This window comes from Boleophthalmus pectinirostris, unplaced genomic scaffold (assembly GCF_026225935.1).
Source record: "Boleophthalmus pectinirostris isolate CB_2022bp ecotype Guang Dong unplaced genomic scaffold, ASM2622593v1 HiC_scaffold_21, whole genome shotgun sequence".
Taxonomy (NCBI): domain Eukaryota; kingdom Metazoa; phylum Chordata; class Actinopteri; order Gobiiformes; family Gobiidae; genus Boleophthalmus; species Boleophthalmus pectinirostris.
The window spans coordinates 1,138,001-1,150,949 of NW_026571175.1; the positions used below are offsets into that span (position 1 = coordinate 1,138,001).

The 12,949-nt window shown below is 41.5% G+C and overlaps 1 protein-coding gene across 1 annotated transcript in view; it reads right to left on the bottom strand.

The window, feature by feature from the left end:
• The window catches only part of LOC110156490 (venom phosphodiesterase 1), a 77,704-nt gene that overhangs the window by 38,127 nt on the left and 26,628 nt on the right, over nucleotides 1-12,949 (bottom strand). The window contains exons 12-13 of the mRNA XM_020920689.2: nucleotides 6,843-6,951; nucleotides 5,597-5,719 (exon numbers count right to left, since the gene is read on the bottom strand). Of these exons, the coding sequence (XP_020776348.1) occupies nucleotides 5,597-5,719; nucleotides 6,843-6,951 (232 nt within the window). The remainder of the gene's footprint in view (nucleotides 1-5,596; nucleotides 5,720-6,842; nucleotides 6,952-12,949) is intronic.

A 12,949-nucleotide genomic window follows, 5' to 3' on the forward strand; every position in this document is an offset into this window, starting at 1 on the left:
TCCAAATTAATTGTTCTGAATGAAATAGTTCTGAAATAAAAAAAAATATTTTCCTTCGAGTTTACATGGGAAGAATTGAGGTTTACATGGAAAACACGTTAAATCGTCTTTATTTAATTCCGCTCAACGTCTGGGGGTGGGGAAGGTTCTGATTGGACAGAGACACCAACATATTTACATGAACTGAATAAAACCCACACACTTCAGCTGCGGCTTTTCTGTCATCTCAGTTTGTCGTTACGCCACAGACACAAACACCATCCAAACTTTTTCTGCAGTTGTTTTGATGATAATGGAAAGCTGGAGAATTGTCTCATCACACTTTACGTCTGTCAGCTGAGAAGGAGAAGAGAAGAGTGTCGGAGAAGGAGGAAGAAGACAAACTGAGTGTGAGGCTGCTCTACCTCAGCTCACTCCCACATCCCCAACGTCTGAAGCCAGGACTGGTGGAGCCGGATTGTCGCAGAAGGACGACACAACGAGCATGCGCCGAAGCACCCACATTATTTTTAACAAGAATAAACGTGAAACATGATCCAGGAATAAATTCATTCGGCTTCAACATGGGAAATAAACCACTAACTTACTTCAGAATTAAGTTTAATTACAAATAATCATTTTCATTTGGAATTAAGTGTTCACATGGTCTTTTTAAATTCTTACGGAAGCCCTGAGAGGCAAGAGGAAAAGAAAAAAAGGCAGATCATTTGGGCTCTATTTTCTAAGATTTTTTTTTTGTTTGTTTGTTTTTCACCAACTCAAAAAAAAAAAAAAAGTTTTTTTCTACTTTTTTTTTTTTTTTTTTTTCTAAAAAAAATGTTTGTTTTTTTTCAGAGCTAAGTGTTTTCTTGGTGTATTCCTGTAAGAACCACACTTCAGCTCCAGCAAACCGCTGGAGATTTGACTTATGGCGTTAGGTTCTGGGATTGGGACGTGGGAGGTCGGGGTTCAAATCTCACCTGGTCCGGGTTGTGCGTTTTTATTCTAGCTGAATACAGTCTTTCCATGAGTTTTATGTTTTATGTTCTGTTTTATGAGTAATATGAGAAGTAAGATCGATGCATCACTGATTCTGTGAGAGCGAGAGTGGGGATCACTGCTCCAGGCTGGAAGACAGAACACCACACTGTCTCTGGTTTTAGCGGGACTGAGGTGCGCCCTGATGTGTAGAGCGGCCATGTTTCCCGGGAGCAGACATCAACAGCGGAAAAAAAAACAAAAAAAAAATGTTGAAAAAAATGTATAGACATTTTTTTTTTTTTTTGGAGTTGATGAAAAAAAACAAAAAACACTTAGAAAATAGAGCCCAAATGACCTGCCTCTTTTTTTTTTCTCTTGCCTCTCAGGGCTTCCGTAAATTCTTCTTCAGAATTAAATTATTTTTATTTGGAATTAAAGTTCTTATGGAAACTGCTGTAGTTTTATTTCGAGTGGCTTATGCCTGTTTGAGTAAACTTTAATTCACCTGCACTGGTACACATCCACTGACAGATTTACTTCTTGTATCTGTAGGATTCAGCAGCGTGGCGTGTTGTGGTTGTGATATAAAATGTCCAGATGATGACAGAATGATCCACGGGTGTCATAGATTCTAACTGCAGAGCACACAAACATGATATGTCTCTTTAAAGTTCATTCTTCCTGATCCTGAGGTCTCTGCTTCTCATCGCCTTCTGCCTCATCAAACTTGTATGTGATTTTAGACCAGAATAAAAGCTTTTGTTATATATAAAAGGCAGAAGGATGATTCACTCTCCACTACTCAAACAGCCCACAGATGTTATCAGGCATTTACTATGGTGATAAAAGGTTCCGTTTTTAAAAACTAAAACTAAATGAGGTGTGAACAACCGACTGTATAAAGAAGTGGAGGGTGGTCAGGACTTGTTGTTATGAGCCTCGGGCATATTTGGAAATCCAACTGCATCGACACTATCCATCAAACCTGCTGCGAACATGAGGGACAGAGGGCAGCTCATTGGTCTGTTATTCATGTTCATATCTTGATTTAGAGACAAAATGGTGAAATAAAAAGGCAGATGCTATTTGCACCCTGGGTGTAAATATCTAACATTGTTATTCACACACAGGGCAAATAGCCATTGTTGCTATTTACACCTGGGTGTATTTATCATGGCACATAGAAGAGCACCTGGGTGTTCCTAGACAAAAATGCTATTTATACCCAGGTTATTTATAAAAAAAATAAATAAAAAAATCACTGACAGTAATATTTGATGTTTTTTTTACTCAAAATGATGCAGAATCATTGATCAATCATTTACAGTCTGCGCCTAATGGTTTAGTCCCGGTTAAATCTTGTTTTAGTCCTGTTTTAATCCTGGTTTAGACTTGGTTTTAGTCTTGATTTTAGTCCTGGTTTAAAACTGGTTTAGTTCTGATTTAGTCCTGATTTTATTCTTGGTTTAGTCCTGGTTTAACTTCTGGTTTAGTCCTGGTCTTAGTTCTGGTTTTAGTTGTGGTTTAGAGGCGCACGGGAAGAGGCATGGTCCATGCGGCGCATGGGAGAACACGAGGTGTACGGGAGGAAATGCGGTGCACGGGAGCAGGAAGAGACGCATACGGTCTATGGATCCACGTAGTGTATGTGAGAAGGGGTAACGCCAAGGTAAGGGGCCTCTGTTGGTTCACGGGGCCCTACTCACTGTGTGTACTGTGCCTATTGTGTGAACCGGTACTGACAGTGTGACAGCGTGGGGCCATGTGAAAAAATCCATGATAACCAACAGGTTTGGAAAGGCTGGACTGCTGCGTGAAGAAAAGGACCGCACACGAGCAAGGGACAATCTGCCTGGAGACCAAAGTGACACGGGAGCCGACGTAAATAAAGCAACTGTACATGAGTGAAATGATGCTGTTGAATAAAGAGACGCGCTGAACCTGCACACGTACGATCTGCACATGTATGATCTCTGTAAAGTTTAACATGAACCATCTCCAGAACAGACTCATCATCCGTCCGACAGAAGCTCCGCATCAGGGCACAGAGCCAACTGTTTTTTTCGGCGGGTATTTTATACAGATTGGCCTTGTGGCGTTAAGTTTCGATTTTGTGCACAAAGCTGCATTAAATACATTATAATCTCAAACGGGCTGATGTCGTTCTGTAGTAGTTATGGTGCTTACGAGGGCCATATTCTTACATTTGAACCACTTTTAATATTACCATTGTCTTACTCGAGGCTGAACTTGAACTGCTGAATAAACTGATCAACTAGCATAACCGTTAACTATACATCGCACAAGCTAAATAAACTGTCCATGATGCTGTGATGCTTCAACTTAATTACCCAAATCGTAATAGTCGGACAGGCATTGCAAATATATTTTGTAGCAACACTGTCTTACTTTTGACCTTACCCTACCTTCGTTTTAAATTGTATTTCTTTGGATTCTCAAATCCAGCTTCCTGCACTTTTCACAGGAAATGATGTAAGCGACACGTCACCATTCCCTTTTTTCTTGAGACGGTGTAAATAGAAGAATCGTGTCCATTGAACTATTAACACCCAGGGTGCAAATAGACACTCTGAAATAAAAACCCCGACAGTCAGTGGTGCCCATGTTCACTTCCTGTTTCGAGCTCTGTGTCGTGTGCGTTAGTTATGTCCAGAGATCTACAGGCTTTAGTGTGAACACAGTCGCCTTTAGGAGAAAAACTAAATATGTCACAGACTCATGTGAGCAGCGACTGTTGTTAACCTGATTAAACCACTTCACTCCTGAGGGCATTCCATGCGCCCTCTGTTGGCATCATATAGTCACCTATGTCCAGTGTTGGGGAGTAACAGATTACATGTACCAGAGTTATGTAATCAGAGTACAAATGATGAGTAACTGTATTTGGTTACAGTTACTGTTTCGGTGAGTTGTAATTGGATTACAGTTACTTTGTTGAAATAAATGGATTACATTGCTGTATTTTCCTGTTTTCACATTTGGGCTAAACCAGGACTAAACCAGGACTAAACCAGGACTAAACCAGGTCTAAACCAGGACTAAACCAGGACTAAACCAGGTCTAAACCAGGACTAAACCAGGACTGAACCAGGACTAAACCAGGACTAAACCAGGACTAAACCAGGACTAAACCAGGACTAAACCAGGACTGAACCAGGTCTAAACCAGGACTAAATCAGGTCTAAACCAGGACTAAATCAGGACTAATCCAGGTCTAAACCAGGACTAAACCAGGACTAAACCAGGACTAAACCAGGTCTAAACCAGGACTAAATCAGGTCTAAACCAGGACTAAACCAGGACTAAACCAGGTCTAAACCAGGACTAAACCAGGTCTAAACCAGGACTAAATCAGGTCTAAACCAGGACTAAACCAGGACTAAACCAGGTCTAAACCAGGACTAAACCAGGTCTAAACCAGGACTAAATCAGGTCTAAACCAGGACTAAACCAGGACTAAATCAGGTCTAAACCAGGACTAAACCAGGACTAAACCAGGTCTAAACCAGGACTAAACAGTATGACTCTTAACATGAGGTTGGACATACTTTACAGCAGCAGTGATCTCATATAAAAGTAATTTCTCTATCAATAATATTTTTAATATGGTTAAGTAGAGTCTGGGCTTTTTATTTTCTTTTATCAGATAAAACATCTTATGTTCAGATCCTCGTCTTTGCTTCTCTACAGTAAACAAAAGTCTGTTCATGGAGACTTGGGCTCAACAGACAATTTGAAGAGAACAAACAAGAATTTTCAGGATGTGTTTTTTACATTCATGTAGTTTTAAAAAACATGATAATATCAAGTAATCCAAAGTATTCAGATTATGTTACTCACTTTAAGTAATTTAATGGATTCTGTTACAAACTACATTTTGGAGTATGTAATCTGTAATCTGTAGGGGAATACATTTTAAAAGTCACCTTCCCAACAGTGTGATGGGTGAGTGGTTTTGTTTGTTTGTTCGTTCACGGTGACTCTGGGCTTTGTTCAGTTGTGGCGTGTAGGGAGGGTGTGTCTGGGACCAACGGATTGTCGGCGTGTTCGCAGTGACTCAGTTGTTCAGTTGTGTCTAGAAGTGGCACATTGCACTCGTGGCTTTTTCGGTTCTGTTCCTCGTCGGCGTGGAGTGATGAGTGTGTCTGTGGGTGTGTTTGGCTGTGCGGTCGCTGTCTGCTCCGTGTGTGTTTGTGTGTTCTGTGTGTGTTTGCAGCTTTGTAGTTTACTCAGTTTGTGTTTGCTGGGACACCTGAGTGGATTTGTGTATAGTGGCTCTGGATTGCGGGGCGTGCAGTCATTTTTTGATGGGGTTGGAGGTTTTTGAGCACACCCTACAGTTTGGAAAATACGGTAGTTCTGTTTTTCACAGTTTTAACTAAACCAGGTCTGAACTGGGATTAAATCAGGTCTAAACCAGAAATGTAACTCAACCGATCATCATGAGCGCTCGTACTGATCACAGGCTCCTGAGGATGTGTTCCTTAAACCTGTTGTTAGCTTCTGTGTGTACTGTGTTGCCATGGTAACATTCCACCACACACATACACGTAGAACACCCCCAGCATGATGTCACTGCAAAGTTTCAAATAACATGTAGGTCTTTTGGACTCACTTGGCGTGTTCTTATCTCTGGCCCTCACTCGTCCGAAGGGCCCCTCAGTGACCCAGAACTTGCTCACGTCTCCCACAAAGTCCTGAAGAACCTCCTTCCTCTCACAGCTCGTCTCCTCCATACCTGCAACAAAACGAGAACTGAACCAGGACTGAACCAGGACTGAACCAGGTCTAAACCAGGACTGAACCAGGACTGAACCAGGTCTAAACCAGGACTGAACCAGGACTGAACCAGGTCTAAACCAGGACTGAACCAGGACTGAACCAGGTCTAAACCAGGACTGAACCAGGACTGAACCAGGTCTAAACCAGGACTGAACCAGGACTAAACCAGGACTGAACCAGGACTGAACCAGGACTAAACCAGGACTGAACCAGGACTCAACCAGGACTCAACCAGGACTGAACCAGGACTGAACCAAGTCTAAACCAGGTCTAAACCAGGACTGAACCAGGACTGAACCAGGTCTAAACCAGGTCTAAACCAGGACTGAACCAGGACTAAACCAGGTTTAGACCGGAACTAAACCAGGACTGAACCAGGACTGAACCAGGACTAAACCAGGTCTAAACCAGGTCTGAACCAGGACTGAACCAGGTTTAGACCGGAACTAAACCAGGATTGAACCAGGACTAAACCAGATTTAGACCAGGACAGAACATGGCCTGAGGGAGGAGCAGACAAACACATGATCACCTGAGTTTGCAGTATTTGAATACTGTATATGTTTGGGAGGAAACCTCTGGGTATTTTGATGTACTGCATGTTTATAGTCTATTACCGCACAAGCAGGTAAAAGTACTTTTAGTGTGAGTGTTTTAACGTAGATCTAAGTTTAAGCGGGACTGGAGGTATAAGGAACTGGATCTATCTGGATCTAACAGGTATCCACAGTTTAAACTCCGCCCCTCCTGCTGTTTGTGTCAGAAACACTTGGCTGTACCCGGGGCACTCCTGTGTAATGTTACATAGTACTTGAGATTACAGAGGCCACTGAATGCAGTACTCAGATGTAGGTGCTTGTGACCAGAAAGCTGCAAATGTACCTACTTTTTCACTAAAATGAAAAAGAACTTACTGTTATTCAAAGACCATACACACAGTTTAGTAGAGAAACTTGGATTTAGTGTTTCGTTCCTCTTTAAATATGGATGTGTTTTTCATCACGGCTGTTTGCAGTGTGCATTACCTTCAGTTAGGTGTAGATGTGTACTGTGTGTGTGTTTGTGAGAGTGTGTATTACCGTGGTCGGCGACAATGATGATGTTGACGCAGCGATGAAGGCCAAGCTGCTGCAGACCGTTCATGAGATGAGCCAGGATCAGGTCCACCCCCTGAAGAGCTTCTATCAGCTAGAAGAGACCAAAACCACATCTGAACCAGGACTAAAACAGGACTAAACCAGGACTAAAACAGGACTAAACCACATCTGAACAAGGACTAAAACAGGTCTGAATCAGGTCTGAACTGGGACTAAACCAGGACTAAACCACCTGTTGTAATTCCAACTAAACCAGTTCTTTCTGGTCAGATTGTGTGAAAAGAAGCAGAGTGCACAGTTAGCATCACACCTCCACAGAATGCTGACACCAACTCCAAAGAATCAATTAAAGACAGGATTCATGTGGCAGACCTCATGTTTTTTCCCCCAAACTCAGAGCAGAAGTACTGACCTCATGAGCTGTTCACAGCATCTCCTTTCACCACATTGTGAGGAACACAAACATCTAACCCATATATTTGGCCTGGGCTGTGGTTAACACCTTTTTAAACCACAGTCAGTGAGAATTCTAAGGCTACGTGCTGTACATGCTGCTGCATTCATGTGCTCCTCCCTGGATTCTGAGATGAGACATGTCCAGGTTCTGACTTAGGGAGATGGGATTTTGATGTCACCATGAATAAAGTTTCTGAGCGTGCTCATGAACAGAGGTTAAAAGAGCCACAGGAGGCTAAGAGCCTTCTAAACCTTAGCTTGTTTACTTGAGCTAGTTACTGTTACATCAGTAATTCATCAAATACTTGCTGTTTGTCTATCAGATGTTATGTGTGTGTTCTTACTGACTTGTTTTGGTCAAATTGTGTTGGAATAGGGCTCAGATTGAAGTCTGTCTTAGGTGACGGGGCCTCAGAAAAAAACCCTGTCTGCTCTGGCATCACAAACACACGGAATGTGTCAAAAGGGAAATATTTTGAAAAAGTGAGGAAAAGAATGAGGAAGCAGTTGTAAAATGATGTGAGAATACAAGTGTGAAGGTGCAGAGTAACATAAAGGAAAGCAGCAGTCCTCTCCTGACCATCTCTTCATGACATGTGTTTTCACACTGTAAACACTGTACACACTGTACACACTGTACACACTCTACACACTGTACACACTGTACACACTGTAAACACTCTACACACTGTACACACTGTACACACTGTACACACACTGTACTGTACACACTGTACACACTGTACACACACTGTACACACTGTACACACTGTACACACTGTACACACTGTACACACTGTACACACTGTACACACTGTACACACTGTACACACACTGTACACACTGTAAACACTGTACACTGTACACACTGTACACACTGTACACACTGTACACTGTACACACTGTACACACTGTACACACTGTACACACTGTACACACTGTAAACACTGTGCACACTGTACACACTGTAAACACTCTACACACTACACACTGTACACACTGTACACACTGTACACACTGTACACACTGTACACACTGTAAACACTCTACACACTGTACACACTGTACACACTGTACACACTGTACACACTGTACACACTGTAACACTCTACAACACTGTACACACTGTACACACTGTACACACTGTACACACTGTACACACTGTAAACACTGTACACACTGTACAACACTGTACACACTGTACACACTGTACACACTGTACTACACACTGTACACACTGTGCACACTGTAAACACTCTACACACTGTACACACTGTACACACTGTAAACACTCTACACACTGTACACTGTACACACTGTACACACTGTACACACACTCTACACACTGTACACACTGTAACACACTGTAAACACTCTACACACTGTACACACTCTACACACTGTACACACACACTGTAAACACTGTACACACTGTACACACTGTACACACTGTACACACTGTAACACACTGTACACACTGTAACACACACTGTACACACTGTACAACACTGTACACACTCTACACACTGTACACACTGTACACTGTACACACTGTACACACACACTCTACACACTGTACACACTGTACACACACACTCTACACACTGTACACACTGTACACACTCACTGTAAACACTGTAAACACTCTACACACACTGTAACACACTGTAAACACTCTACACACTGTACACACTGTACACACTGTACACACTGTACACACTGTACACACTGTACACACTGTACACACTGTAACACACTGTAACACTGTACACACTGTACACACTGTACACACTGTAAACACTCTACACACTGTACACACTGTAAACACTCTACACACTGTACACACTGTAAACACTCTACACACTGTACACACTGTACACACTGTACACACTGTACACACTGTAAACACTCTACACACTGTGCACACTGTAAACACTCTACACACTGTACACACTGTAAACACTCTACACACTGTACACACTGTACACACTGTACACACTGTAAACACTCTACACACTGTACACTGTAAACACTCTACACACTGTAAACACTCTACACACTGTACACACTGTAAACACTGTAAACACTCTACACACTGTAACACTCTACACACTGTACACACTGTAAACACTGTAAACACTCTACACACTGTACACACTGTACACACTGTACACACTGTAAACACTCTACACACTGTACACACTGTACACACTCTACACACTGTAAACACTCTACACACTGTAAACACTCTACACACTGTAAACACTCTACACACTGTACACACTGTACACACTGTACACACACACTCTACACACTGTACACACTGTACACACTGTACACACTGTAACACTCTACACACTGTACACACTCTACACACTGTACACACTGTAAACACTCTACACACTGTACACACTCTACACACTGTACACACTGTACACACTGTAAACACTCTACACACTGTACACACTGTACACACTGTACACACTGTACACACTGTACACACTGTACACACTGTACACACTGTAAACACTCTACACACTGTAAACACTGTACACACTGGATACACTGTACACATTGTGCACACTGCTCCTCACTGCTCCATCCTGAAGGACTGTCGACTTTTATGTTTAACTGTCAGATTGCAGCAACAGTAGTAGTAGTAGTAGTAGTAGTAGTAGTAGTAGTAGTAGTAGTAGTAGTATTAACAGCAGCAGCAGTAGGCTTAGTAATGGTAACAGCAGTAGTAGTAGTAGAAGTTGTACTAGCAGTAGTATTTGTTGTTCCTGAGTACAGAGTAGTACTGTGACTAGTAATAGCAATAATAGAAAACCTTAATAGTAGTAGTAGTAGCAGTAGTAGTAGTAGTAGTAGTAGTAGTAGTAGTAGTAGCAGGAGGAGGAGAAGTCATAGCAGCAGTAGTAATGGCAGTAATAGTAACAGCAGCAGTAGTAGTAGTAGTATTAGTAACAGCAGCAGTAGTAGTAGTAGTATTAGTAGTTGTTGTTGGTGAGTACAGTTCGTGACCTGATCTCATCTGTGTTTATTGTCACATTAAGTGGCACTTTCAGTCTCTGATTAAAATCACACGATGTTTAATCACAGTTTTATGGGTCGATAAAAGAGTCCAGAGTCCTGCCTCAGACCTGACACTGATACATCCAGATAACACTGAGGAGAGACCACGCAGCTGTTCACACAAACTGAGAGAGGAGGATAGGAAGTGAGCATGAGCCTGGCTCAGCTCTACTGATTCCAATTCAAAAAAAAAAAAAAAAAAAAAAAAGGCTTCTCTCTCTGAAACTGCTGCCTCAGACTCCTCATTCTGACCATAAAACACTGCTTCACTCATCACTTGGATTTCCAAATATGTAACTCCAACTTAACTGCTATATGTGCTAGCCTCAATGAGCTTCATTTGACCAGAGCTGAACACTGTTACACTCCCTGAGTCCACTTCAGTCTAGAGCAGACGTGGGCATTGTCCAGCTCCAGGGTCACATACAGCTCTGTGACTCTGACCGACTCCTTTAGGCTCATTTACAGATCATTTGATCATTTGACCTCATGCACAGACTAAAGCTGCACTGTTTTTATTTTAGAGCTGGTTTTTAAAATGACATTTTTTGTTCGGCAGCATCAGTTTTTCATTGCTTAGTCAAACATGAACTCTTCAGTCTGAGCAGCTCGTCTGAACAATGAGATTTTCCGCTTTTTATAAAGAATCAGAATTGAGTTGAGCATTTGGGCCTCCACAATATTTTCTGTTTCTCACGTGGCCCCATGGAAAAAAGAATTGCCCCCCCGATCTCTGGGTTTAGTTTAAATTTTTTAAGTTTTAAGTTTTTGTCTGATATAATCTAATCTTGATTTCAACCTGGTCTGGATCTGGTTCTTGATTCTTCTGCTTGTTTGTACTTTCAGAGCTGTATTAAGCCAACCACACACACACACACACACGCATACACACACACACACGCATACACACACACACACACACATACACACACACACATACACACATGCATGGGCACTGTGCCACTGACTCATATGGATAATACCGGTTTACGTAATTTGAGTGAAAGGTTTAAAACACCATGCAGGTATTTAGACAGGATCATGCAGGTGATCAGACACCTGCTTGGCTGTTAGAGAATTTTGTGTTAGAAGTATTACTCATTTAAAGTATGAATCATTTAAAGTATTAATCATGATACAATATAAGATTATCAACATTCCTTTGTGTTTTGTTCAAACTGTATGTAAACATGAAAACATCAGCTGATCTTGCAGATGCACCAGCTGACTCATTAAGATAATGTACCGGGAGAAACAACTAATAATGGTGAACATCATGAGGTTAACACAGGACTCTGGAGAATTGCTAGAGGCTATCTACAACCTGGAGTGTGAAATCTGTGTGTAATGGGGGGCTGTGTCAGCGGAAGCTTGTCAGTCATGAGAACAATAGGTACTGTAATGAATGTAAACTATTGTGTGATAATTGTGTGTTCTACAATAAAAGGACTTTGGAGAGAAGAGAGCTTCAGTTAGGATGAGACAGGCAGCTCTCTCCTACTCCTTGCGCAAGTAAAACGAACCACTGTGTCTCTGCATGTTCTTTAATGATTGAGGTCGGGGGAAATTCCTTGACATTGTCTGAGTTATTTTATGCTGTAAAGATATTTGTACCCAAGTGCAGGTGAAACACGGTGACTGGAGGCTTCAGAATCGAGAACATTTGATGACTAAAGTGTATTATTCATGATTTTGTTATTAAAGGTGTTTCTGTTTTGTTCTGGAGTCTGTACAGTCCACATCACCAGTACGATGATCAAAATAACACCATGATTATTTTTTATAGTCGACTAGTCACAATAAGTTCCATGCAGCTGTTCAGACAGGTGTTAAGACAGGACCAGACAGGTGTTCAGACAGGTGTTCAGACAGGTGTTCAGACAGGTGTTCAGACAGGACCAGGCAGGTGTTCAGACAGATGTTCAGGCAGGTGTTCAGGCAGGTGTTCAGACTGGACCATACAGGTGTTCAGACAGAATCCGTGTGTCATTCGTTTATAATTTTTCAAAATAAAACCGAAAATAAGAAAGAAGTCCCAGACCGGGACTGAGACCAGCACTGAGACCGGGACCAGACCAGGACAGAGACTGGGACCAGGACTGAGACCGGGACTGAGATCAGGACTGAGACTGGTTTAGTCCTGATTTAGTTTAGTCCTAGTTCAGTCCTGGTTCAGTCCGTATGAGGTGCAAAAGTCCAGCATCGCAGTTTAAGTCATGGAAACAGCCGTTATCCATTTTTTTCCATTATTTATTTAAACACAAAATTGAAAACTGAAAAAATTAATCATCTGTTTCTTCATTTTGGTTTTGGAGACTAATAATGAAGAAGAAGAAAAAATATATATATATATATATATATATATATATATATATATATATATATATATATATATATATATATATATATATATATATATATATATATATATATATATATGTATATATGTATATATCGTGCAGGTGTTGAGACAGGATCATGCAGGTGTTCAGATAGAGAAGTAGTTCTGAGGTGATCAGTCAAACAGCCGCATCATTAAAACCTTATCTTTAAAGAGC